General features: G+C 39.8%; 1 protein-coding gene across 4 annotated transcripts in view; it reads right to left on the bottom strand.

Annotated features, from left to right (window-relative positions):
- The window catches only part of EXOC6 (exocyst complex component 6), an 86,601-nt gene extending 60,192 nt beyond the window's left edge, over window positions 1–26,409 (bottom strand). For 3 of the 4 annotated variants that reach the window (XM_062496178.1, XM_062496180.1, XM_062496179.1), the window contains exons 1-5: window positions 26,321–26,403; window positions 8,321–8,492; window positions 7,006–7,053; window positions 6,794–6,884; window positions 5,845–5,890 (exon numbers count right to left, since the gene is read on the bottom strand). In XM_062496178.1, the coding sequence (XP_062352162.1) occupies window positions 5,845–5,890; window positions 6,794–6,884; window positions 7,006–7,053; window positions 8,321–8,492; window positions 26,321–26,403 (440 nt within the window). Of the gene's footprint in view, window positions 1–5,844; window positions 5,891–6,793; window positions 6,885–7,005; window positions 7,054–8,320; window positions 8,493–26,320 lie in introns of all 4 variants that reach the window. The other variant, XM_062496181.1, reaches the window with a different exon arrangement.
- Between the last annotated feature and the right edge of the window lie 1,469 nt (window positions 26,410–27,878).

Below are 27,878 nucleotides of genomic sequence, written 5' to 3'. Positions count from 1 at the left end.
GGTCTGGGGGGGTTTATGTGTGTGGGTTTTGTTTTTCTAAATAGAAAATAGCCAAGAGTGCCACATGGTGAGACTTTTGGGGAATAAAACCATAATAGCATCAAAATCGTATAAAAGGTTTTTATTTAAATTATACAGATCAGCTTATCAGAACACTGTTAGTTCATCTGGAAGGTTTTTGACTGCTGGCTCCAAGATCAGAATTAACATAATCCATTCTAAATCCATTCTAGAGTCCCTTACTAATTATACATATATGGAGCTCAGGACCTTGCCCTTTTAACATCTGTTCTGATAAAGCACTGAAGTTTTATTAATTTGAAAGTCATCTGCAGGTCAGGATTTAGACAAAAAAGTTTTGCATATCATTTTATATAATGATGTATTTACATATTTAGATTTTAAAACTAACTCAATTTAACTCAATGTTGAAGGTTTTGAAAATATTATTAGTTCCCAGCATGTATTATCCATCACATAAGGTGAAGATTGCCCATTTGACAATATATGAGTTAAAGAAGTACCTTCAAAGTTATTTTTCATATAAATACAGCATTCTTCTGTCTATTCTTCTGAACTGATAAGAATATGCACCACAATACAAAATCTGCAATTTTTTCGAACTGAAGACACAAGTTTGAAACACCAATATGAGTCGTATGATAAGACTGTGCAGAACCAATCCATTTCAACATCATAACGAGAAAACTGTGGATTTTGCACAGTAGATTTTACTAAAATCTCCAAACAATAAAAATGGCACCTTCTAATACCAGCAAGAACCAGGAAAGAAAAAACAAACACACAACACAGAAGTAAATTTAAAAAACCTCACAACAAAGAAATAGTCACCCTCTCACCCCACAAAGATCATTATTAGTGTTTTGCATCATGTTACCATTTGCAAAATGCCCCAGGTACAGAACAGTCAGGTCTGTATAGAATATGAAATATCAACACACAAAAACCCCGAAATTAAAATAAAGTGACCATTACTTTCGTGTACATGAAGTATTCTTTTATGCTTTAAATGACAAAGAGAACTTTCAAGGGTTTTATCAGCAGAGTATTGTTTGGAGGCAGTTAAGAGAAATACCATAACTTACTAAAAATGCCCCATCAAGTTAAACTACAGCAGTAAAGAAATTACACAGATCAGGAGCAAGATACACTCAAAGACTGAATTTTACTGAATATAATTTATTTGCACACAAGCTTATTAAGTAAAAAAATTGTAGTTATATCCCAAAATTTCCTGCTGAAAAGAGACAAAATCCTAATTTTGTTTTTAAAACCTAGTTTACAAAGAAAAAATAGCAGTATTCTCCAACTTAAGTGATTCCCTTGAGGAAATACTGTATATTCTTGCTTACTACATTTCCACTGAGTAAATATCTAAAACTTTGCTACCAAACACATTTAAGGAAGTTCCTTGGGACTTTTTGATAATGCTACATAAAAATCATATTCAGAGAGATCCTGAAGGTGACATATAGAAATAGCAATTTAAATCCTTATACCACAATTATTTATTTTGTTTTTAAATCTAGTTGCCTTATCAACTTTAAACCTAAGTTTTAGACTTTCCCAGCATACAAATTTTGTCAGTTGCCCAAAGGACCATCAAATGAGATAGAGGCACTACTAACTCTGAAACACCTGTAAAGTAAATCAAAGGCTTAGTATTTCTGAAAATCAGATTAAAGAGCTACTGTGTGTGTGTGGGGGGGGGGGGGGGGGAATTAAAAAAAAAGAAAAAAAAACAAGATATGTAGAATACCTTTTATGTCAATAATGATGCGGTAGGAAATTTTTTTAGAAAGTGAAATTATTGAACTAACAATGCTTGAGAATGGTGACAAAGAAAGCAGCTGACATTTCAGTATCAAATAGCCCCATCATATAAATTCTGATGGATTTTTTTTGCCAGATCCATGGTACCTCTGGGAAGCATTGATTTGCTGCTGGTAAAATCCAGGGCTTCATTCTGACACTGTTCCAAAACAATGCAGAAAAACAAAATCAAATGACCATGGTTTTATCTGTTCTGATCATGGGTATGGCATGGGTATTTCTGATGGCATGGGCAGAACCAAACTATACAAAATATGGATTTTTCATATTTGCATTCTTTAAGTCTTAATATTTATTTGGATGCTTAGAAGATTTATGCAGAGAAAGGATGAATTACTGTCTCAGTGAGTTTTAGTAACCTAAATAACTAATCAACTCTGCCTTTCCCACAGTTTGGAAAAAAGCTTATAACAAGGTCAGAAAACAAATCCAAGTCTTTCAGGGCACAAAGCTCACTCTGAAACACTACACTCATTCTTCAGTCCATCTAACAGAAGATTTGAGAAGATTCAGCAGCAACCTTAGCTGATTGACTTATTGAATTATTTCCACTGTATGACGGGTTTGGGTTTTTTGTAATATTTACCGTAGAAAAAGACTTGCAAGAACACCAGTTCTAGCTATTTCCAATTAGACCACAATCACTTGAAGCAGCTGGGACCTGCCTCTCATGACACATATCAAAATCCAAAAACTAAGGCCATGGTAACAGAGCTGTATGAAATGTGAGATGACCTTATCTCTGACTCAAAATTCAAGCTCAAATTGTGTAGGTGCATAGCCCCCACTAGGCAGCTGGGAGAGCAGCAAAGAAACCAGACTTCTCCTTTGTGCTTCCTCAGTTAAGACTTTAAACCCTCTGTAGCTCTTTCCAGCCAACTGTGTCTGTTTAGAGCACATTCTGCAGTTACTTCCTCTCACTACCACAGTTCTTGTCAGCTTGTGTTATCCATGGCTCAGGAGACAGATAAATAGGATACAGAGCCTTTCACCTCTAGGTCATCAGTTCAAACGTTACCCATGTTGGTAAAGGACCAAAAGTTGGTATCAACAGATGACTTTTTGGACTTTTCTGTAAAACTCCATTCCACCTGCAAAAGCCAGTATATATTCCAGATCCAAAATCCTGCATTATCTTAAAACCAGTATATATTCCAGATCCAAAATGTTGCATTACCTTAGAAGAGGTCTGTCACAGAAAAAGGAAATGAAATTCCAATCTTTTTCCTGTAACAACTATCCCCCAAACATATATAATATCCATACTTTTGTTTTCCTTTCCTTCAAATATTATATTCATTCTATTCATTATATATTCATTATATATATAACATTATGAATTTTTTATTCATGGTGCAAGACTGAAAGACAATGGGATAATAAAAACATGTTCTAAAGGGCCACAAGCAGAGAAAGTCAAGATGTCTTTTTATAAAAAAGAAAAGAGAAGTGAAAGATTTGCTGCATCAACAAACCTCAGTGAAGGTTTATGAGAAATCTTTGCCTAAAATAAACATTTCTCATTGCTTTGTTATATTAGATTGTGACTGCTACTCTCTCTGACTCTTCCACAAAAAAAGTTTCACAGCAAAACTTGGGAAGATCAATTTTGAAATCCCTTATATGTGCACACATCACCTGTCAGGTCTTTGCACTGACACTATGGATGTTCTTGCTGTTGCTCAAACTTTTAGTAGTGATAAAGGCCAGAATACATGCACTCTGCCAAGACACAAGGAAAGTACCAGTTGAATTACCTTGCAAGTTCCATGGGATAGCCACCTGTAGGCTGTATTATAGGGAATTGTAAAGTCACAGGCAAAATAGTAACTGTAGTGTAGCTAATGAAAGAGTTATCTAAGCTGAAGCAGAGTCTGAGCCTTCTGCACTCTATGTGATTTCAAGGTACATCAAAGCTATGTCATCTCCCCTCTCCTTTAGATGTCTTTATTGCATGACAATAACATATCCAAACCCCTTAATTCAGGAGTCCTTTGACTTTTAAGACTTCCTGTCTGACAACTTCCATGGGAAAATTATCAGATATAAGTCTTCAAGATTTGAAGAGTACTGATGGTTTCTCAGAAAGCACATCAACCATCAGTGGACTCTACAAAAGCACTAGCAAATAGAGTTAAAATGCTAAAAACCACCTGCAAGTTTCTCTCACCTAAGTGATCTTTACACGATGACATTAGGAACTACAACTTCCCTTGCAATTTTAAAACCAGGATGCTGCTTGCCTTGCCTGACAGACAAGGGTGGGGCAGAATGCAGGCATGGAACCCAGTGTTTTCAATATTTTCAGGACCCTAAGCGTAGCATTAGCCACAGAAGACCTTGCAGAGGGAAGTGGTGTGGTTCAGACAGCACACTCTTCAGTCTGATCTCTGACTTGAGTAGCAAGGGGACTGTTTACTTCTTTCTGGAGAGCTGCTCCAACAACACTGCAAAACATGTTGCTGCTGCTTCTACTGCTACTGCTACTACTACTACAAGCCAGCTACTCTAAGCAGATGCTGAATCAGTGTCCTGTTCAGAGGTAACACTGTATAGTATCAAGCTGATGAGATCTACCACACTGGTTCACATAGAGCAAGTTTTAATTGTAATAAGAGACACCATTGTGCCACAGCTGTAAGGTCATTCTTAAAGCTTTTGTATTTCTGCAGAAGACCTCCCAGAGAGCAAACACACATAGGTATCATGTAGCACAGACATCACTGTCAAAGATGCATCAGATTTGCTGCAATGTTCATAGATCTGATGTGTACAGTTAATCTGAAGCATTTTGGACATGGCTGCACACAGGCTTTAAAAGCTGGTTGCTCACACAGTGGCTGCTCTTGAGGGTTTTCAGATGTCCAACAGTATGGCAGGAGGTGTTAGCTACTCAGAAACCAAAATCCAGACAAACAGTCCAAAAGTAAATCTGTATCACATAGCAGTCCTTCAGACAACTGACAGTGCACAGCTAGTTCCAAATGGAAACAGTCCTGTCCAGACAGACTTGTCAACAGGAGCTCCCTGCAGTGGTGCCAAGTGCACAAAGAGGCACTGCCAGCAACCAGGAACCCAGAAAGGGCAGGCTCAGAGCATCAGTGTGACTGAGGCGCTGTGAAAAGCAGACAGGGATCACAGTGGCAGTGATGACATGGAAATCATGAACAAGAAAACAGCAGTAGTGGTATTGCTGGGGTGGGTGTGCGAGGTGCAGGCAGCAACCCCAGGGGAACAGGATGCAGCTAAAGCAGAGGGCAGGGGCAGCCAAGCTGCCATGGAGGGAGGGAGAACTGGGGATACTGGGACTACAGCAGCAGTGAGTGGCTCCCTGAGAAAATAAAAAGTGGAGACACAAGAGGAAGGAGCAGCTGGTCATGTACCAGTTATAAACTACTATCCTATAAATTAATTTTTAATTATAGTTTTAATTCTTTTTAACAAGTCAATTTGTCTCAGAGGGAAAAACCCCAAACAACGCATTATCTTCACTTCATTCTCATAGTCCCGTTTACACAAAAAGCATAGAGAAACCAGATAGGTCTAAATAAAGGTATAAGGAGCAAAACGTCCTTTCTTCTGGCATTATGTGTTTAATTTAAATATATCATGATATATTAATCAGATATTAATGTACTCCCAAAGACCATTAGTCCCTAAGGATCTTATTCTTCTCACTTCTTAAACTGCTTTAAGTAATAAAACCCAGTAAACTTTATCTCACATTTTATAATTGTAATTTCATTACATGTCATACTCATTTAAGCAAGCATTATTTTTCACGGCAATCACTGAAGTCCTAGAAGTTCTTTAATACAACATTTTCAAATATTCTTTAAATACAGACCAGTATTAGGAAACAAACACTATATATACATATATACACCAAGCTACAGACTAAGAATACTTATTTATCTACATAAATGTTTGTTGTTCTGTCGACTTACTTACAAATGTTACGATTTTTCTCATAGACATAAGTTTACTCACCTTTTTACACTCATCTGTTCTTTTAGTTTGCTGTACATTTCCAGCACTGCATAAAAGAAAGCAGATTAACTTGTGAGTCTTATTGTGGCTTTAGTTAATAAAAGAGGCAGATACGTACTGTAAAGGACAAAATTAGAAATAGAAAAGGATGTGCTACAGTTACCTTATTTAACTCCTAATGTAGCATAAATATGATAAACCTAGCAAAAAATATTCTAGAATGCAGCTAAAAAAGAAAAAATAATGGAACTCTTAACAGCTTTTAAATTAAAAAGAATTAAGATTAACAAAACAGTTAACACTATACATATCAAGCATACTCATTCACTTACTACATGACACAACCTGATCTGCATTACCAGTCCATGGCCCATCTCCATAAAAAGGCAACAGTACCACCTACTGTACTCAGAACATGTCAACAAGAAGACTTCACAAAGAAAAATTCTCAAATCTACTTTACACCAATATGACAAAGAGGATAAAACCCTTATGGAGCTGTGTGCACTCCTACAATATTACCTTCCTGAAACAACATTTAGAGCCCTTTTATTTTGAAACACCTGCAGTGACACAGAGCTAAATATTAAATGCTGAAAGAGCATCATTAGTATTTTCCTCAGTATTCAAACACCAAAACCCACCCTCTCAAGCAACAAATTAATTGTTTACCAGATTAAAAGTATTAGTTCATTCAAAGCTGTATGTGGCTACACTGTTTGTGCCATTTAAATGTCTCAATGTCTTCTGACATTGCTGCAATTGCTCTGTGTCAAAAATTGCAAAAGACACAGAACCTACATGTCGACATCTTTTAAAAACATACTAATTTTTTTGTTAAAATGGATGTTACAGGATCAGAACTTAGAAAATATAGAAGACTTTTCCTTTTGGCTATTGCAACTTACTTTATTTAATTTGCCAACATATTTAGCTATAGGTCGCTCACCTGGAAGACATAACTGTAGTTTTTCCACAACTGTTGTAATATTCCGCTGTTGAACTCTACATCGGATGATTTCCTCTGTTTGGGCTATCACCTTAAAGGTTTTTTTTTAGAAAAAAAAAAAAAAGGAAAGAAAATCACACTTAAATTATGCAAATAAATTTATTTTGCTACAAATATTCATAAAGGCCATATAGGAAGCATCATTTTCTCACCTCTTTCCCAGCATCCTGAAGCCTTCGGTTGGTATCGGTAACTTGGACCTTAAAAATAATTTCACCTTTGTTAGACAAATATGCATATATTGCCCTGATGTGACTGCTCACCCTTGTAATCAGATCATGCTTCCTGAGAAACTTAGAACAAAGAAATGCAAATTCAAATTAACTCTACAGCTTGAACTTGAACTTTTGATCGCAAAGGGCTTTTGTTAAATTCAATTACTTATGACAGTTCTTTCTAACAGATTCTGTGGCAAACTTCTCAAATTTACTTGGGATTTTTGAACTTTCCTTGTTTCTGTAGGTCTGTCAAACAATTCAAATCATTGACCCAATTGACCACTGGTCCCTTTTTGATAACCTCAATGAGCTCTATGGGCCATTCATTGTCTGTAAGAAATGGTGATTGCATTTTATGGTAATTAAACATTCATACTTTGCTGAATGCAAACACTGGGTGGTTGATTAACATCAAACGTGGAAATCTCCAAACCACAGCAACATTTTAATGCTGCAGGTGCAGGCAAAGCTCAACCTCAGATTTTCCCACATAGTAAGTGACTCATTAGGTCATCATAATAAGGAAGCACATTCTAGTTTATTAAAAATCTCATTAATTTCTGAACAAAGATGCTCAATGACCTCATTGATGCTGTATTTGGTCTCTTGTTATCTGAATATCCTTTATATAATGGTCTTCTAATCATAACCTCTGATGAACTGTGCTCATTCTGTCTGGTGTGCATATTTTGCTCTCAAAAGTGTAAGGAGAGCTAAAAGGGAACGGACCTCATAATTCACTATTCTGCATTCTGATCTGTGAGGAAATCTTGGTTCTCATATCTTATGAAAACGACTAACATCACCTACTCTTCTGCTCATTACAAAGAAAAGAACAGGGTTTTTTTCAACACGCAATTGTGGTATTTTTAGTTTTCTAATACGGACTTTCAATTCTTCTAAGGTCTGACAGATAAACACATGATTAGGAAAAGATCAATTTAAGAAATACTGTGTTTACCATTTGTTGCCCTCCACCTTCTGAGAAAGCCTTTAAAAAAGGCAAATTATTTTGGTAGCATTTTCTAAAAACATACATTAAAAAATCAAAATGAGATCTAACAAAATAGATTTGTAAATATAAATTACTAAACGGCTCTAATCAAAAAATCCTGTTCAATTCACTTCTAAAAATTGCTGCAAACATCAGAATGCATGTGATAAACACTAATCTCCAGTAGAAGAGTCCAGTTCCTACTCAGATTCTAAGACAGTAATATATGAAACTCTGAAAAACTTGTTTCCTTACCTTTAGTTTTTCTGCATCAGCCCTAACTTTAAGAAGTTCTGTAATAGCATCCACAAAGCCCTGATGGTGAAAATTGCACATCTTTTCTATCTCCCTGTCATGGTTACGTATGCAGGCATCAAGTTTTTCCATAAACTTCTGATGTGCATTTGGCTGGTCATCATATACAGACCTATTAAATAAGAAATTAAAAGTTTACTTTTTTCCACAGTCGAAAATAGCATGTATGCAACAATCTTTATTTGAACCTATCTCTCTTAACAAGAAAATAAAAGGAAGCAAACTTGATGCTAGTGGCATCCTTTGGTGGATCCACTCCATCAAAATAGGATTTTAAAAAAAAGACGGCACAAAATTGAGAACTGATGGTGCAAAACCCAGCCCTTATGGCATTAATCCAGGTGCTTAACCAGTTACATCATGGTTGACCTGAGCCTCACTGGTCTGTTATTTATGCCCTAATGCTCAAATACGGGTACAAAAGAATCAGTTTCTCCAACCACCTCAAATAGCATGGATCGCTTTTCCATCAAATTCCACTCTTTGCTAAATATAAAGAAGTGCAAACATACAAATCTGCTTTCCTGGTATTCCTAACAGCAGAGTTATCCAACTAAATCAGGGCTGGATGCCTTCAGCTGCAATGACCGGAGCACTGTGCAGCAGCAGCCAGACCCCTGGCAAAGGCAATCCCCAAGGCTCCGTCCCCACCCGTCCATGCCCAGCAGCTCCCAGGGCAAAACCATGACATGCACACACCTAAGGCTGCCTCCTCCATGGCACCTAACTCTCAGGAAGGGCTACAATCGGGTCTTCTCACTTATTTCACTGATTCTTGAATAGCTCACTTAGAAACTCCAGCAGGAAACATGGGAGAAATTACTGGTGTAGTTTGTTAAGCAGCATCAGAAACAGAAATCTGCATGGAAAAATGCTCAAGCATGAGAAGGAACAAAGGAGGCACAGGGCAATTTAAAGCTTTTCACTTTGGCAGAGTAAGCAAGAGAAGAGGTTTTCTACAGAACTGTACCAAAACCAAAGGAGCCTCCCAACAAAGGCAAGGCACAGACAGTTCCAAAAACTGATTAATAATTTGATACAGCAACAACAGCAAAGACTGGTAGTTTTGAAGTAGTTTTTCACATAGAGTGAGAGCAGCAGTATGAGGATGATTTAATCATACATACACAAACATGTTTCTACTGCAAACTACAAGTGTTAAAAAAAGTGATCAAAAATCTTTAAATTGCCTTTTTAGCCTCTAATTTCCTTTCACAATTATAAAGTTTTCTCCAGATATTTATAAGGAGAACATGATTTAGAAAAACCTAAGAATTAAAAAAATGTTAACATGAGGAAAAGGAAAGGCTGAAATTCCCAGTGTTTCAGTGTTACTTGCAGAAGTACAGTCTTAAGTTCAAGACCCAGGCACCCATGAGTCAAATCCTCCAAAACTCTTGAGTAGCAAGAAGTACTTCCCTCCCAGTCTTCTTGGGGAAGTGTGATTTCCCATATTCTTCAAGATTCTCTTTGCTAATCAGACATCTGGGCTTTGCTGAGATCTGAGCTCATCATCAGCACAATAAACCTGTAGCTGAATGTCTGACAGGAACATGACCTTTCAATGAAGAAAAGGAAGAAGAGATTGAAAAGAGTTTTGTAGTAAGATTCTTTCCACTTTTTGAGTTTCTCTTGACTTCGTACAGTATATTCAGAGAAGCAACTGAACTTAAGTGACAGAAGAAAGGCAATATGCTGTCCTACATGTTGAAGGAAGAAAGCCAATTCTTTATATTCCTCTTGTTATAGATATTTTTTCAGGGGAAAAATCTATTGAATAAAATTTTCCAAGAATAACCCCTTTTGTTTATGATAGGAAAATAAGGCTCCAAAGTGCACCAGGGGAAAAATAAGATAGTTGACCCATAAAGTGGTTCACCCCTCACCATTTCCACCACCACATGATGGCTGGAGAGAGCAAATGTGTGCCATAGGTCTCTCCTCCTGAGGCTCCTGTCAGACTGCCTAAAAGGCTCCCTCAAGGCTGCCCAGGATGACTGATCTTTAAAAGGCTGTGGTGGATGGTCATATGTGACCTGCATCACTGGGGAAAATACCTACATGCAGAACCCAGTGCTGGTTGAAGGGAGAAGCAGCATCCTGGGCTGGGAGGCAAGAAAGGTACAAGACACAGTGGGCAGTGAATGAGGCCTCATCAGGCAGCCTGATGTTCTACATGAGAAACCACTGGGGCAAGCATGTGGACCACAGCACTGTCACCTGTACAGAAATGGGGAAGGGATAAGAAAAAGGTTCAATGACTCATGCGGTAGCACTCCAAAATACACATTACAGTTACGTCAGTGCTGCTCCATTAAGGAAAGGGTCAGAGATGCTGGAAGCTACAGGGTGGACACAACTGCTGTCAGAGTTCTTGGAGAAGAAAAAAAGACTAGGAGGACCAGAGGCATTAAAGTGCCTTCACAGATATCTGGCAATCGTGAGCCTCCTCAAACTGGGCTGGACTCACCACCTACACTGCACTGCATGCTAAAGAAACAAGCAAACAAAAAAACCAAACAAAACCCCTCCCTACAGACAGAAAAGAAAGTTCAATTTATTACTGCTTTTTTTAGCATTTTTCTAAAAGGGATGGAAGAAGCCTCCAAGTTCAGGTTTCCTTCCAGTGTTCTCAAAGAGGAGTGAGAAAGGAGCATCATTACCACAAACACTGGGGACTTCTATCTATCACCCAAACTGTAAATTGTGTCACGTAAGCATAAATGAAAAGAGCAGTACATCTCAGTAAAAAAAAATATAACTAAAATGAGAATGAGACTGCAAAAAGATGGCACAAGAGGAACTCCATACTTGAGTTTATACCACCAAACTTTCTTTGATGGTAGCAATGCTCTGTGTTTTTGGACTTAGTTTTGTTGCATGATGTTCCAGGAATCCCAACAGCTGCCTTGAAAACTTTTGATCCATTTCACATCTGAGCCAACACTTTCACACATGCTCTTACAATACTGACAGAAGGAAATCCTTTGCAATCAGAAGATTTCTCTTTAAAATGTTATCAAAAAAAATCCAGAAAACACAGCCAGAAGTTCTGGAAGTGTATACAATGTAGCACAGGCAATACAGTTTTCACTGTTACAAAAATACATATTGATTATGTTTTCCTCAATATTAAGGCCACATATGCTTAAATTTAATTACAATAAAGTACTGATTTTTAATCCCACGGGTATTATCACAATATTTAATTGAAAATAATACAGGAAATAAATGTTCAAAATAAGGGGGAAGAAAGCAATACTTTCCCAATACCTCAAACACAAGATGAGCCTATCTTCTTAAAACACTAGTCACTATTTTGTGTTGTACATTGCACCCTTTTCTGCAAGGATACTAATAAAATTGTGACCTGTGACTTAAACCAGTATTTTGACAGACCTAAGATGCACCAGTAGTATAAACTCCATGTTAATTACATACGTAAAGAGCTCCACCTTGTGGGAACAACAAATCAATGGTCTTCAGCACATGAGTAAAAAAAAAAACCCTGAGACCGAACTGCTTGCCTTTACAAAAATAAATCGTCAAGAGTATTGAAAATAAATTCACACTTTGTATCACAACTTTCTCATCTCACGTGAGAAGAAGATGAATAAAGAGGTTTATTACTGACTCCCTTAGGACACTGTCCTCTGAGGACACTTTGCACATGCAGTTTCAGGGGCTGCAGAACAACAAATGCATAAAACACCAGCCTTTTTGAAAACCTAAGTGTACACTGGAGAGTCAGGCCATTCCAGCCATGGATAGAAATTGGGCTTTTTCTCAAATCTGCTAACACAACTGATACAATACTCACCTGACTTACCTGTTAGGGAACATCACACATCATAGTTTATTTCTGATACTCAAGCTCATTTTCCATACATACACTTATTTCAAAGATTATCTACACCTATCTAAATAAAGAATTGCTACCTCTTAATAATTATCTGAAAGTGTACATTTCAACAGATACTGATACTGCAAGAGATGCTGATAACAATTTTCCACTTTTGAGAGCTAAATTATCAGGTAGACAAATCACCAATACTGCAGTATCTTAGAGAGACATGAAATCCTAAAATCATCCTAGAGACAATTCTTTAAAACTGCAAGACAAAATTAACTGAATTTACAACACACAGAGAGCTCTGTTCAAAACCAAGTGAGGAAGTAGTAACCCCTTCTAGCTCCATTTCTTCAGGAGATGACAATGACATGCAATTATGTCTACCCTAAAAATCTCTCTCCCACTGCAAATTGCTTCACATCCAGCAGTAGGAAATGTCATAAAAAGGGGCAAATGTGCCTAGGATACCACAGTTCTTTCAGGTGTTGTTTACATTTACACACCTGTGAATGAAGAGCCCCAAGGATCCCCTTTGCTTTATGGGCCCCTGAAGTGAATGCTGATGGTCTGAAATACAGCACAAATTTGAACTGTGTCAAACTGAAAAACATGATCAGTTTTTATTAAAACTGCTTTCAACTTCTTATCTGCCCAACTATAGGAGCCTATAGACTACCAGAGGTTGATTCATACCATGAAAATTGGACAAAAAAGTTTTTTTCTTGGTATGAGTCTTCAGACTGGATTTTAAAAAAGGAGAAAATCACTAATGTCGGAGATAGAAGTTTATATTTCATTTTGGCAGCCAAAAAACCCAAACCAACATAACGTTATCACCTTAATTTTCAGTCTGGAATGAGAGAACTTTAACTTGAGTGACTACTTAGCCACCAGTATGACAAACCAGTGACAGGACAGGTACTGATTTCTTTCTTAATGAACAGGGCAAGCAGGAAACCCATGAAGAGCATAAGCAGAGCTGAACAGCTTTCCTGGTAGCAGGTGCAGCAGGTTATCTGTCTATATTCCCAGAACTCTATATATAAACTGAGACACTGGGGTTTTTTTCACATTCCAAAAATTGGATGAGTCATATTAATGGCAGTCTAGGTGAAAAGAAGATAGTGTAGAAAATACTTGAAAAATGAAAAAGAATAAACTAGGAGCAGTCAGAGACTGACCTAAAGAAGAAAAATGTCTGAGTTCACTGGACACATTTTATTGCAATAGGGATATTTTTACCTTGGTCTTTCTTACCAGGTAGGCTGAAGGGAGAACAACAAGCATAAACAGATTTGAATTCAAGGTCTCAAGAAATAACAAAGGAGGACTTACAGATATGCAATCATTTTCTAATTGAAGACAATAAAATTAAAACTAATAAACTAAAATAAATAAAATAAAATAATTAAAATTAGTTTATTTTATACCATAAAAAACTTCCCTAAAACTTTTACTTTCAAAGCTGAAACACAATACGAAAAATGTGTATTTAATAGGTCTTACTGATGACTTTTTGTGTTTACATGCAAAAATACACTGAAGCACCAGAGGGCACCACCCTATGGACAAAAATACCAACGGGTAAGTAAGCTTATCTCCAGAGAACTATAATTTAGTTAAAAATTGTAAAATTTTACATTCCAGGAATTCCACACAGCCCTTCAAAAAAAATTAATATTCAAAATAAATTATCATGAAATAATCTGATTTAATCCATAATGACAACTCCCTACATATACATTATCACTCTAAGTGAGCATTATAAATGTCTTCACAAATAGTTACATCTCATTTCAAAAGTGTATTTCTGCTATCATTTCATATAAATATTTCTGTGCAGGCAGTCAGGATATATGTCCTTAAATGCCTGACTGTAGGCAGGAGTAAAAGAAGATGAGAATTTCACCAACGAGGAGGGAAATAAAAAGTCAGAAGAAAAAAATAAGTGTAAGTCCAGAAATTAATCTAATTTAATACACTGACTGGACTACTGGAAGGGCAGGCAATAGAAGCGCATATAGACTATTAAGTGTAAAAGCTGAGGAGCCCAAAATCACTTTTTGGAAGTTCAGCAAATACCACAAATCTGCTTTTCCCCCTCCTCATCTCCAGTTTATCTCCACATCTATGGCCTTTAGATGAGAAAATTACAAAAGCCAGACCTAAGTACAACTTCTCCAGTAATCTACTTGTTTTAGCATGGAAAAATAGATTTCAAGAATATTGAAAATGGGAACTGAAGTAATTTTGTCTTATATCTATAGCAATAGCTGTAACTTTGTGAAGGAGAGAATAACTGTTCAGGAACACAGGCTTCAGTCTATTAGATAAAGAAAAAAATAATATTTAACAAATTCCATTGGAGTTTTTAAAAATTATTATTTCTTGAAGATTTGGGGATTTTGTGTGCTTTTTTAAATGGGCAATGATTCAACTTTTAATTGCAATCCATATTCAGGAAAGACAAATCTGAGCTTATGGAGCATTACTGTAAACCTTTTGGGAGAACAATTCTACTAATCATTTATAATAGGTTCTAGCAGCAGCAGAGACTTTTAAAACAGATAATGTATTTTTAAATATCAAAAAAAAACATGTCAGAAAAAAGAGAAAAACACAGCAATCTTTTTACAGGACAAAGAAACTCCTCATTAATGACTTGCCACCTTCCACCATTTTCATACCTCCCCCACCCCATCCTGTTCTGTCCCATTTCTGGGATGAATTGCAGGTTTCCCCACCCCTGCCTATATTGCCACAACGTCTTTCATTTCCTGATTACACAAGACATATGAAGCAATAAAAAACTGTATGCACACAATCCTTTCAGGATACTGATAATCACTCAGCAAGTGCCAATCAGTTACAACTCCATGAATGCTGTGACAATGACAGGAATTACACGTATCTGTACAACAGTTGTATGAGTTTGACATGGAATGTAAGTCTGACCATGCAACTTCTGACCTTCAACGGAAGCAAGAGAAAAAGATACATTTGTAGAGCTTCAACTTAAGCAGCATGGAGGGGAAATAATTACTGATTTAAATTAAAAATTACTTTGATCAATTAAACAAAGGCACAAAAAAAAATATTCCCCCCAAACATGCACTTTTTATTCAATTTTTCAAATAAATACTTTAAACAAAACACATACACAAATAAACCAACTCTCAAATGAAGAAACTGTGCTTATGCATAATAATGTTTTTAGAATTCATATCTTGCTCCCAATGCCAATTTTGTCCTGATGCTAGAGATGTTCTCAACAAGTTCCCGTACACACACTGCAAAAAGTGACCCCCTAGATGCTCTCCCTATCTTTCCTTTCCTTGAAAAAACACTGAAAAATGAAACAGAAAATAATTTTTAAAAATAAAATTCTAAAATAAAGTAATAATTACAATTCAAATTTGAATGATGAGTTTAGTGGGATCAGTGAAAGCACAAAACACTGACAATGCAAATTAAGATTCTGCCCTTAAAACAATCCTGTCACACTGTGACTATAACCATGGCATCCCTAACCACGATACTGTATCACACACTCCATTTGAGCTTCAATTTCACAGGAAACACTGCAGAAACTTCCTTTGTCCTACAATATACAAAGATATTTTCTGTTTACACAAGCTGCAAACTTTGTAAGATTTTTCCACGGAGTAATGTCATATAGGTGGCTGCATACACCCTAAAAAGCTTTATAAAATAATGTCCAGGTGTTTCCTGTAATTCAATTGCAGTTATGGTAATAAGAACATTTCTTAAAACCTAAGCAGCCTTTCAATGCCAGATGCTACCTCTGTTCCAGTTTTGCCATTCTTACTCATAATTACATCTCACCACTCTATTTAAAAGCTCACATTACATGCCACAGCAACACAGACCTCAGCTATGGCCTATTCAGAGAAAAGATTTTATTAATCTTAGTTTAGCTGTTATGCTTTGCTTGCCTGCTTTTCCTGGATGTGCAATTTCTGTGAATTGTTCTCACTAATAGTATCCTGTTTCTATGGGCAGGAAAGGGCCGAGTACAGTTTGTCAGTTAACATTACTTCCTATAAGCAGGGTCCTTATTCTGTAGTAGCAGCACTAGAGCAGTCATTGTTCATGCTGGATAAGCAATGGATCATGCTGATGGCTGTTAATGAACATCCTCTGCAGCGAAACATGAGCTGATAATCAGTACACCCAGATTTGCAATAGACTTCCTCCTTCCTGTTTTTACACTGCTGACCAAGGAGATGCCTCTTCCTGCTGAGCCTTTGTGCGACTTACTGATGTATGAAGCAAGAAACTGAAAAACAAGTGCAGGGCTACCGCTTTTTTTCCAAATTTTGTGTTGTAATGGTAGATAAAAAGGCAGCAAAGGAAACAGCAGCTTTGCTTGCTCTGGTACTGGCTATCGCCATGGAATGAAGTGCCAAGTTTGGCCATCTGTTTCATATACCTACATGGATACAAGTGGATGTAGCTGGATATAACCTATGTTATTTCATAGAATATGAAGTACGAAACTGAAGTCTATATAGCAATATTTTAATCTCTCCTTAATATTTCCAGAGACTGCTTGTTACATGAATTGCTGTATTTTAGGAGCAATGGATTCATCTGTAAACCAAATTGTGAGCTTCTTTTTAAAAATTTTGATGAGATTTCTATTACACATGTGCCACAATTAATCTGGCATCTATTACAACCTCTCACTAATCTGTCAACTTTATCTAGAGCACTTGAGACATAATCTTAAAGATAAATATGCACCAATTGTTTTGGAAGAAAATCAAAATCTCTTTTCAATTCAGAAGCTGAACTGAAACTCAGAGTGTTTCTCACAGCTAGGAAGCCATTAAGAGTGTTGATGCAACTGACTAACTCCAGTTCTCTACCTGCTTGACAAACAAAGAAAATCTGTTTGCTTCTTTGCAGTTTCCTAAGTTTATGAATCATACCAGAACAAATATACAGTATAAAACCATACCTATGTTACTTTAATGCTGAAATTAACTGAAAACAAAACTTGTAAAAAAAACATTGATTCTATGAACAAAATGGGGTAAAAATCCTTCAAAGTCACTCTATGCCTTGTGAAAGTCCCAAAACTTGATAGTTTAAACATTTCCTTTTGAAGCTGAAATGTCTCAAAAGTATCCCCCAGGTACATATATGACAGTACATGCCTTATTAATTTTGTATTGCTCTGATTCACGGGAGAATTGCAAGTTACACTTACTGAAATTTTACAAGCAAATTACTTTCCCTAAGACACAATGAAAATCCCACTCACACTATCAGAACTGAACACTTTTCTCATGATATTATTAAAAAACCAATATCCCCAGTGTCCTTTAGGTCTTCTCTGTCCAATCCCATCTTTCCATCAAGGCTGATGCACTCTAAAATCTATTTCCTTCCTTCTTAATACCTCCATCAGTGATGAAGTTCCCTACTAGTTTGCTATTACTGGCAAAGGTTGAGGTATAGGAAGGGCTTCAGCCAGGGTCCAGGAGAGATCATTAACTCCTTCCAGCACAGGACCCAGTTTGTCAGGAGTACAGATAGTTCCGTAGTAGACAGGCACAAGATGAGGAAGAGATGCATTGCTGAAATACTTCATCAAGCTGAACCTCAAATTGAACTGTTATTGTTATACCAAGCTCTGTGGTGACAGGGATTAGGCTTGGGCATTTCAACCATCATCAGAAAAAAGCCAGAAAGACTAGCCACAGCTAGATTCTACAACTAGCCACAGCAAGCCAGCCCTTCAGCAAGATAAGATCTCATGTGATTACTTGATGCTGATGCAAAGCTAGGTCTGTAATTTTGAATGAGTTAGTACTTAATAGTTTACTACAAACCATAGTTTCCTATTTGCAAATCCTTCTCTGGCATTATCTTAAAAGCATTATTTAAGACATATTAATCCTCTTCAACTTGAATGAGCTCATTTTAGTAGTATAATACATAAAATGCAACATGATAAAACTTGCAAATACACCAGCACTTACCAGCCAAAACCAGACTTCTATATAGGTGAATTATGCTAAGGCTCCTGAGGTAGATAGCAATGGTTCAAGCACAAACAAAGCAAGCTGGAGCACAGGCTATGCTGTTGGCTTTCCAGAAAGATCTGTAAGGAAGTAACCACCCGTGTGACTGGCATTTGTGAAGGATGTAAAATTATGCACTTCTTATGCACATGGCAGGTCCAAAATCTGGGTCACCAGACACTGAATAAAATCAGCTTGAGGAACAAGTCAATGAAGAAATGACGGGAATAAGAACTGGCTTTTCTGAATTTAATTGATGTAAGAGTGCACAAGCATAAGCTGTTCATATGAAGAGAAGGCTGAATTTAAATGAGACAATGACACAAACTGCACGAAACATATACTAAGTACACCATTCTGATGATGATGCATCAGATGATTCTCCTATTTTAAAAGCTTTAATGTATTTTGAAGCATGTTTCCTAAACACCAGGACAATTTCAAGCTCTTCAGCAATGCCTGTGAAATTGGAGAGAGCCATTTCAGAACAGTTCATACAGATTACTAGCTAGGTTAAAGCTTCATTTGGCAGTTGCCCATTTGGAAATCACGGCAAGAACTGAGTCAGAAGCTGACATGTGAACAGTTAAAAGATTAAGATATCCTGATGTGTAGACACATACTTCATGACAAACTTAATCAGCATTGAACCTAAACATTTTTTCACAACAAAAGAAATGCAGTGCAGATATGATTACCTGCAAACAATTTCAGGCTTTATAAAAACTTGAGAAGTAATATGTTGAAACTTGCAGCAATGCAAGTGATTCCTTCTAAAATACTTTTGCTACCAATGGCAAATATGACCAGGCTACAGGAAAATCAGAACTGCAGTTCTGCTGCTGAAAACCAGATTAATCAGCCTACAGCACACACTCTTTATATGCCCTTTTGACTCCATGTAATGGACTAGCAATAAAAAAAAAAAACTGCTCCTTCATAGCAATATACATCACATAGACAGTTGTTTTATCTGGCTGTTGTCTTTCAACTTAAATACTTGGAATACCATCAAATCCTGCACTAGGTAACAAAATCTGCAACTGACACTACAAGCAATCCTATATTTTTTTAGGATACACTGGTTCACAGCAAGCAGGCCATTCTACTTACTCCATAACAACCCAAGAGTTAGCTATTATACTAAAGCGAAATATAAATATATGCGCTAGTTTGGGCTGAGGTAGAGTCAATTTTCTTCACAGCAGCTGGTATGGGGCTGTGTTTTGGATCTGTGCTGTACACAGGGCTGATAATACAGAGATGTTGGTGTCATTGCTGAGCAGGGCTCACACAGAGCCAAGGCCTTTCCGTGCTGCCACGCTGCCGAGGAGGCTGGGGGAGACACAGCCAGCACAGGTGACCCCGACTGACCAAAGGGATATTCCAGACCAGAGGGCATCCTGCTCAGTACATGAAGTGGGGGAACAAGGAAGGGAGGACATATTTGGAGTGATTACATTTTGCCACAACAACCCCCTGCAGGGCTACAGGCTGGAGACAGAGTGGCCGGACAGGGCCCAGGCAGAAAGGGCCCTAGGGGTACTGGTCCACAGCTGACTGAACATGAGCCAGCAGTGTGCCCTGGTAGCCAAGAAGGTCAATGGCATCCTGGCCTGTATCAGGAATAGTGTGGCCATCAGGAGCAGGGAGGTCATTCTTCCCCTGTACCTGGCAGTGGTAAGGCCACACCTTGAGTGCCGAGTCCAGTTCTGGGCCCCTCAGTTTAGGAAGGACATTGAGGTGTTTGAGCGCATCCAGAGGAGGGAACAAGGCTGATGAGAGGCTTGGAACATAGACCCTGTGAAGAATGAATGAGGGAGCTGGGGTTATTCAGCCTGGAGAAAAGGAGACTCAGGGGTGACCTTATCACTCTCTACAACTCCCTGAAAGGTGGTTGGGGGGGGGGGGGGGGGGGGGGGGACGACTGGTCTCTTTCTCCAGGCAGCAACTCACAGAACAAGAGGACACAGCCTTAAGCTGCGCCAAGGGACGTTTAGGTTAGAGATCAGGAAAAAGTTCTTCATTGAAAGAGTGACTGGACTCTGGAATCGTCTGTCTAGCAAGGTGGTGGAGTCACCGTCCCTGCTGTGTTTAAAAAAAAGACTGGATGTGACACTCAGTGCCATGGTTTATTTAACTGATGAGGAGGTGTTAGGTCACGGATTGGACTCTATGATCTCAAAGGTCTTTTCCAACCTCCTTAATTCTGTGATTCTGTGCTCCAAAGTAACCACTTATGTACAACAGGGCCCTGCTGTCCTGGACATGACTGAACACCTGTTTACCCATGGGATGCAGTGAATTCATTCCTTGCTTTGCTTGTGTGTGCAGCCTTTACTTCCCCTGTTAAATTGTTTTTATCCCAACCCACAAGTTTTACAGCTTCTACCCTTCTGATTCTCTCCCCCATGCTGCAGGTGGGGGATTGAATGAGCAGCTAGGTGGGCTTGGCTGCTGGCTGGGGTTAAACCACAACCAATACACGTAAAAGTACCATCCAAAGGAGACCACAGCTAACAGGCAAGGAATTTCCAGTTCTTGGGGGCTACTTTGTTACTTCTGTTTGAAAGAGAACTAGGAATGAAACACATTAACTTGAAAACTGAGAAGGGCTTGAAGACAGACCATTAATAAAGATAGGGTCTACTGATTTTCAAACCAACAGCTTACAATTCTGTAAAATATTATCATACTATTTGAAATAAAAATATATGATCAAACCATTAAAATTCTGATCTAAAGCACTGGCTTTAAAATGTACTGTTCTCAGAGTACTCTTATGTCTGCTCTATATTTAAAACAAGACTAAGCTATAGACAAAAATGCCAATTGCTGGCTCATGCTCCAAAACCAAAATAATGAAAACACAGAAAAATTACTTTAGACAATCCTACCAGACAAGTAAGACCACAGGAGAAAAATGAAGGCAACCACATTTTGTTATTGGATAACCACATCACAAATCCCAACAGACCATAGGCAGAAAAAGTATTTCCCTGCCTGCAATTGTGTTAATGCTGTAAAATCTTCCCACATTTTGAGATTTCATTCATACTGTCTATGTTACTGCTTACTAACTGCTGTGCTGAAGACACACAATCACATACCTAAATCATGCCTGCTGGAAACTGAAGTTACATAACATTTAAGCACTTCGCTCATTTTGCTTTGGACAGGCCCCCTCAATGAATACAAGAATATCTCCAAAATACAAATTACAGACCCCAGTCTGGGCAAAGCATTTGCAGTTGCAAAGTGTACCACAACACAGTAAAAGCAGCAGAATCAGACTCTCTCTGCATATCTCTAACTCTGAATTTTCTTGGAGACCATGATCAGTAAAGGACAAAATAGTCTCGGTTATTTCTGTAATGATACCTTACTAAAGTGCAGCTTTTACCTTTGGCTTTTCTGCAACACAAGGACAGTTCAGAATGAAAAGCTATCAATTGGTTCTAACACTCCAAGTAAACTCATTTATGATGTCTGACCTCCAAACTCTGTTTAACCTAAATGAGAAAAATGCAGCACTATACAGAAATTATTTTGCTCTGAGTCTCCGCTCAGTGCTGCTTTTACCAGTGCAATGCAGTCCTAGATCACTGGAAGGTGACTGCAGCATACTGCAGCATCAGACAGAAATGCATCAACTGAACAGTGCCTGTGGGTGTGATTGCTGCAGCCAAAAACAAGACAGCGAAATGTCTTCAAAGGAGGCTCTCTAAGAACTCTGTAAAGGAGTTTCATGTACAACTTAGAGCAACCTAGAAGAATCTCTAACATCTACTAGCCAATAGCTTAGTGATGACAGATTTCAGGAAGACAGAATCTGATTAAAAGCATTTTGACACTGACATCTGAGGAGCGCTTTCCAAGCTGTGATTGTGGGTTAAAGCTACAGAGAACATTCCACTTACAGATACATCAGTAGACATAGCACCTCCTTATCAATTTCACCTTAGCAACAAAAATTTAAATTATCAAATCCCCAAGAGTTTTTATATTTAATTTTAATTTTGTATTTTTGTTCAGTCAACGGATTGTGGGCATGGAGGTACTCCCCTGACAGGCTGCGTATGGGAAACACAGAACACTGCAGACTTAGTGACACAAAGCTCCCAAGATGAAGTGTTTAGAGAAAGTCTACCATATGCTTATGAAATATATTGCCAAGCTAGACTTTAAGAGTTAATTAATCTCTTTTTTTAAAAGCTTTGAAATACTACACAGTACTACAGACTCAAAGAGACTCATACCTATACTAGACAGGGCACTAGCAGAACAACTTCTACTCTTTCAAGTTCCACTTTGACCTTTTTCAACCAACCATAAACTAGCCATCAAATAAGGTCAATTACTTTCTTCTGAAGAGAATTTGTCTTACTAGCTATCACAGCATGTCCAACTGACTATTCAAGATGTATTCAGATACAGATTTCAGTGAGGGCCTGAAGTTTTCTGTTATTAACTTTCTGATTTTTCTGTTGTTGCTGAGGGGATTATGGGAAATGCCTTTCTTTCATCTTCTACCATTTCCTTTCTAAAGATTAGAAATGTGATAGCTCTCCCTGAGAGAAGCTCAAAAGTATGTATGCAACAGGAATTATACAATATTAACGTGTTATATAAAAACGTGAGAGTGATGAGCCTTTAACAAGTTTTGTAATTAATCTCATTTTACTAGCCATTAAAGCCAGAAAGATGCTGATAAAAGCTTCACAGAGTCTGATAAAAAAAATAATCCTGGCTTGCTATATACACAGTCTGCCTATTTAATGAAAGGCATGTTGGCTTAGGTCTCTTTTATAATGATTCAGCACGTGTCACTGAATCTAGAGATGCAAGTAAAATAGCAGCAAATTTAAATCAATAAATTAATCCAGGTAAAATCTAAAAAGCAAATTAATTTAATCCAATACAATCTCTTCATTTCTTGAGATGCAGAGCAGCCTTTAGGAACTAATTCTCCTAAACAGTAAATAATCCCAACTGCACTAGCTGTAAATTGACTCCTCCTATAAAGGACCTGCATTTCACATTCCTCTTTATGGGTAGATCTTAGGAGTAGAAAATCACTTGCAGGATCTGTATGTTGTTCCTTACCTGTAAATTATACACAAAATCATTATATATACCAATAAATGCTATTATTTTTTGCATCATAAGAACAAGTGCTGCCACTCTTGTAGCAGGGTAGGAAACTGCACCCTGGCAGGGACAGCAAGTAAAACACTGAAGAAAAACAGGAGGAAAAATGTGTTTCAGGCCCACAAGGAAAAAAGTACACTTCCCTTTTGAAGCACTAGAAAGTGGATGCATTAGGAAGACAATAATATCTTGATATTAACAATTAAGGATAAGTCAGATCTTGCATATCCTACAATCTTCAGCATTTAGTTACCTCAATTACCTCATGCTACTTATCCAAACCACTCACCTCAAGTCCCTTCTTTTGTTCTGCTATTTAAGTAGGTATGTTGGTACTTTATTTCATGTGGCAATGCTATAAATATTCTCCCACCATTACAAACCAGAGATTACAAAAAATACTCCATTTCACATAATGAAATTAATGTAATCTCAGTCATTGTGTGAGACAACTGGCTTCAATAGCTTCTGTGACTGGAAATCAATGGATCACTTCATGTTGTAGCCTTATGCAACTGCACACAGAATTACTCAACTCACTTCTTTGATTTATATTGTTTAGCAAGTAAAACCTAGATCTCATGCAGAAAATAATGCGCCATTTTATGTTCATGCTTCTTTCATTGAAATAGATTTTGTAATTTGATGCGGGACTTTAGACTTTTCAGTTTCACACAGCAATTCACAAATTCTAACACTTGAGCAGACAGCTCAAGTTTTGGTCTTAAACACTGCTGTTCTTATGGAGTAGAAGCATATTTCTGTGGTGCTTGGTGGACTTCTTTCAAAACACTCAGCCAGGTGTAACCACTCTTTCACCTCAGTTTTTTTTATCTGTAATTGAACACTAGAGGTTAAATCAGACCAACATTCACTTTTTCCCTAAAAATCATCAAAGTCAGCAACCCAAAATTCCCTTACTGAAAAGTCAGTGATAGGACAGGAACATGCAAAAAACTAAGAAATTAAATTTTAGTATTTATAAAAACATCAGGACATTTTAAATGCTTAATATGGGTAAGAGAATCATATAGTCCCTTCCCTATCCACACCTGTGGATGCCTTCTTCTGCTGTGTAGCCTAATACTCTGTCCTTTCTACAGGTTACTCTGATATCAGCTCTATACTGAAGATGGTGGTGAAACTGCAATTATACTTAATATTTGTTGTGGCTTTTTGCAGGCATCAGCTTTAACCTGCCTGGGCTTGTTAAGTGAAACATGATGAAACTGCCTCCAGGGACAACTCAAGTCTGAAAGCATCCCAGCTACCTTCTCTCCTGAAAGCATCCCAGCTACCTTCTCTGAACCTAAGCACACAGACTCTCACATGTGAGGCTCCCTGTGATGCTCAGCTTCAGCATCTCTACACTGTATTCCCAACAGCAGCTGCGTCTAAGGAACATAAGGGGAGATCAGAGTGCAATTTGCTCCAAGCTGACCTCCAAGACCAGACTGAGCCACCAAGCAGCTCCCGTGTGATGTCTAGACAACCCCACCATACTCTCATGGGGGCTCTGAGAGGACTGATTAACCCCAGCCTCACACAAATGCCCAGACTGCCACCTCCCACACAGCTTTGGAGGATCCACTCTAGACACATGTAGACACAACATCAAAATCAACTGCTACGATGTGCAGAAATGACTCATTTGGCATACAGCAGAAACTCCTCTTCCACCAGTTCTCAGGACTGGGTTCCTCACTCATGCAGCCTGCGTTCACTCTTTTTCAGCCCTGTCCACGCTCTCCAGCAGGCACCATTCCCACTGCAGGAAAAGTCAGCAGCACTATGCTCATTGCTTTGCAGCATGCTGCCACTCTAACTGCCTTTTCCAGTTTTCTGCACACAGTCTCACTGTATCTTCTCAAAGAGATAACATTTAAATTCACAATTCTCTCTCCCCCGTCTGGCTGGTGCCTATGCTTTTGTACTTCTTTCAGACATCTTTAATCAGGGAAGCATCCGCAAAGCTCCATGATGAAGATCCCCGTTCCCCTGTGTTTCCTCCATAACCAAACTCACTCTCCACAGGCCCTGCCCTTATCTCTCCAGCTCTTAAGTGAAAAGCACTTCCACATTCGCCTCTAACAGGAAAGGTTATGTAAAACCTTTTCTTCAACATGCAGGTTAAGCCATTTGGCATTGTGTGGAACTGGAGTAAAACCACAGAAAACCAAACCACTAAAGTCATGGCATACCAGAAATGCTCTAAACACTCACATTTCCAAGGAAACTGACCAGGTTAGTAGGTTTCAGACAGCATCATTAGAGGCTGCATAGCGGAGCACTGTAACACCCACCCCTGATTCGGTTTCGGCCCCGTTCTCAACACAGAACCGGTGGTACCGGCACACCAGGGAGCTGACTCGTGTCCAGGGCGGGCAGCAAAGGCCGGCACTGGGTCACGGCCGGCGCCCCAAGCCCGGCCACCCGCGCCGGGCCCAGGGTCGTCCCGGCCCGAGGCCGCACTTCAGCTCCGCGGGAGCCGGGTCGTACCCGGCTGCTTCCCCGGTAGACAATGCCAGGGAACGGCCAGCCTGTAGCCGGGCCACGGTCGCCGTTTCCGTTCGGCCTCCCTTCCCCGCCAGAGGCCCGACACGGTGCGACAGCCCCGCTCCCTGCCCGCGCCGCACCGGCCCCTTCCCTCCGCCCGGCAGCGCCCGGCACGGGGGGCGGCGGTCGGGCCCCCACGGAGCGGCACCGGGGGCTGCGCGTCCCCTCCGCGCCCTGCGCGGCTGCTCCCGCCGGCCGAGCTGCGGGCGGCCCCTGGGGAGCAGCTGTCAGCGCGGCCGGGCCGCGCAGCGACTCCCCCGGGCCGGCGGGCGGGCAGGGCGGGGGAGCTTCGCCCGCTGGCGGCGCCGCGGCCCCCGCGCCCCGCACCTCAGGGTGGGTCCCACGCAGGCCGTGTCGGTGCTCTCGATCTCCTGCAGGATCCGATCATGCTCCGGGAGGCTCTCCGCCATCTTGGATGGGAGGAACCCGCCGGCCGCGCCGCTGCGGGAGGCGCTGAGGGAGGAGCGGCCGCGGAGCCAGGCGGGAACCACGGGAGGCGTCGGGGAGGGTTTCCCGGTGCTCGCGGGCACGGGGCGGCGGGGAGGAAGGAGGGACAGGAGCAGGAGCGGGCGAAGGTGAAGGGGCGCGGGGCGCGCCGGGGAGCGCCCCTCAGGTTCGCACTAGCTCGGCGGTGCTCCGCTGCCCCCGTCAGGGGCAGGGCTAGGCCGGGGATGCCCGGGGAGCTCGGCAAAGCCCCTCGGTCCCCATGGCATCTCCGGGCACCGGTGTCCGGCAGAGACCGCGGGCAGCTGTGTCTGCCCGGCGCCAGCCGCTGCCCCCCGCTCAGCGCGCTGTGACAAACGAGGGACGCGCAAAATGCGGCCCCTGCCCTGTCCCGGCCGGACCGGCTGCGCGCCCCTGTGCGCCGCGCTGCACACGCGCCTCGAAGGCTTGTAGGGTTCAACACGGCCTTTTCCACTGAGCTACTTCTGGTTTGTTTCACGGTGTGGTCTTGTTTTGTTATTGTTATTATTATGTTTGTTTTGATTCGACCGCTCCCGCACACGCGGACCGTGCCCGTCCCGGCAGGGAGGCACCGACCCCTGAGGCGGGGGCTCTGCGGGGGTTTCTGCATTCAGGTTATGTCACTGACTTCGTTCCTGCCATTCTTTACGTGATAGAAGCTTGGGTGTCGGGGAAAAAATAGAACAAAACTAAGCCAAAACAAAAAAGCGCACCTTTACTTGCAGTGGCCTGCTGTGTTTCACTAGAAACTGACATAATGTTTCCTAGTGCTTTGTACAGCAAAGCTTCCTGTGCCAATGAAGGAGGAATATTTTCTATTTAAATTTTGCACTTTATGTCCTGTGGTGAGGGATTAACTAATCCTTGGGTTTTGCATGCTCAGGAGACAGGATGCACCTGCTTTCTGGGCAAAGTTGTCTGCACACAAGTGGGAAGCTTATCTAAAGAAATAGGCCAGATATGTAAAATTCAGGGTGATGAGTAGCTACTTTTTCCAGTAAGGAGCTGACAGCATTTGACAAATGTGAATGCATCGAGGTCTACAGTTGCATTTGGCATCCTTCCAGTTACTGTTACCAAGCCCATCATCTCTTCTGCCCTGATGCAACTACACCTGTACACGAGTTAATAAATAGCACTGAAGACGGTGCAGGTCTTGTCTATGCCTGTGTCTTTATCATATTCAGTGTTGATTCAGATGAATTTATTGGTGACACCTACTAAATCAACAAGGATTATTCTAAATGTAGACAAGTGTTTATAAGGTGCTTGATTAAAAGTTAAAAAAAGGGAAAATCCTACCACTTTCCTTGAAGAAATCACTCAACTGCAGCAACAATCTTCCCACATTCCTTTTTTTCCCCCATCACCAAAATACTGAAGTTAGAGGTTGACACATTTTTCAGGACAAGTTTAATTT

This window comes from Cinclus cinclus, chromosome 7 (genome assembly GCF_963662255.1).
Source record: "Cinclus cinclus chromosome 7, bCinCin1.1, whole genome shotgun sequence".
Lineage (NCBI taxonomy): Eukaryota > Metazoa > Chordata > Aves > Passeriformes > Cinclidae > Cinclus > Cinclus cinclus.
The sequence above is the reverse complement of the archived record's forward strand: the minus strand, read 5'-3'. Positions and strand labels throughout refer to the sequence as shown.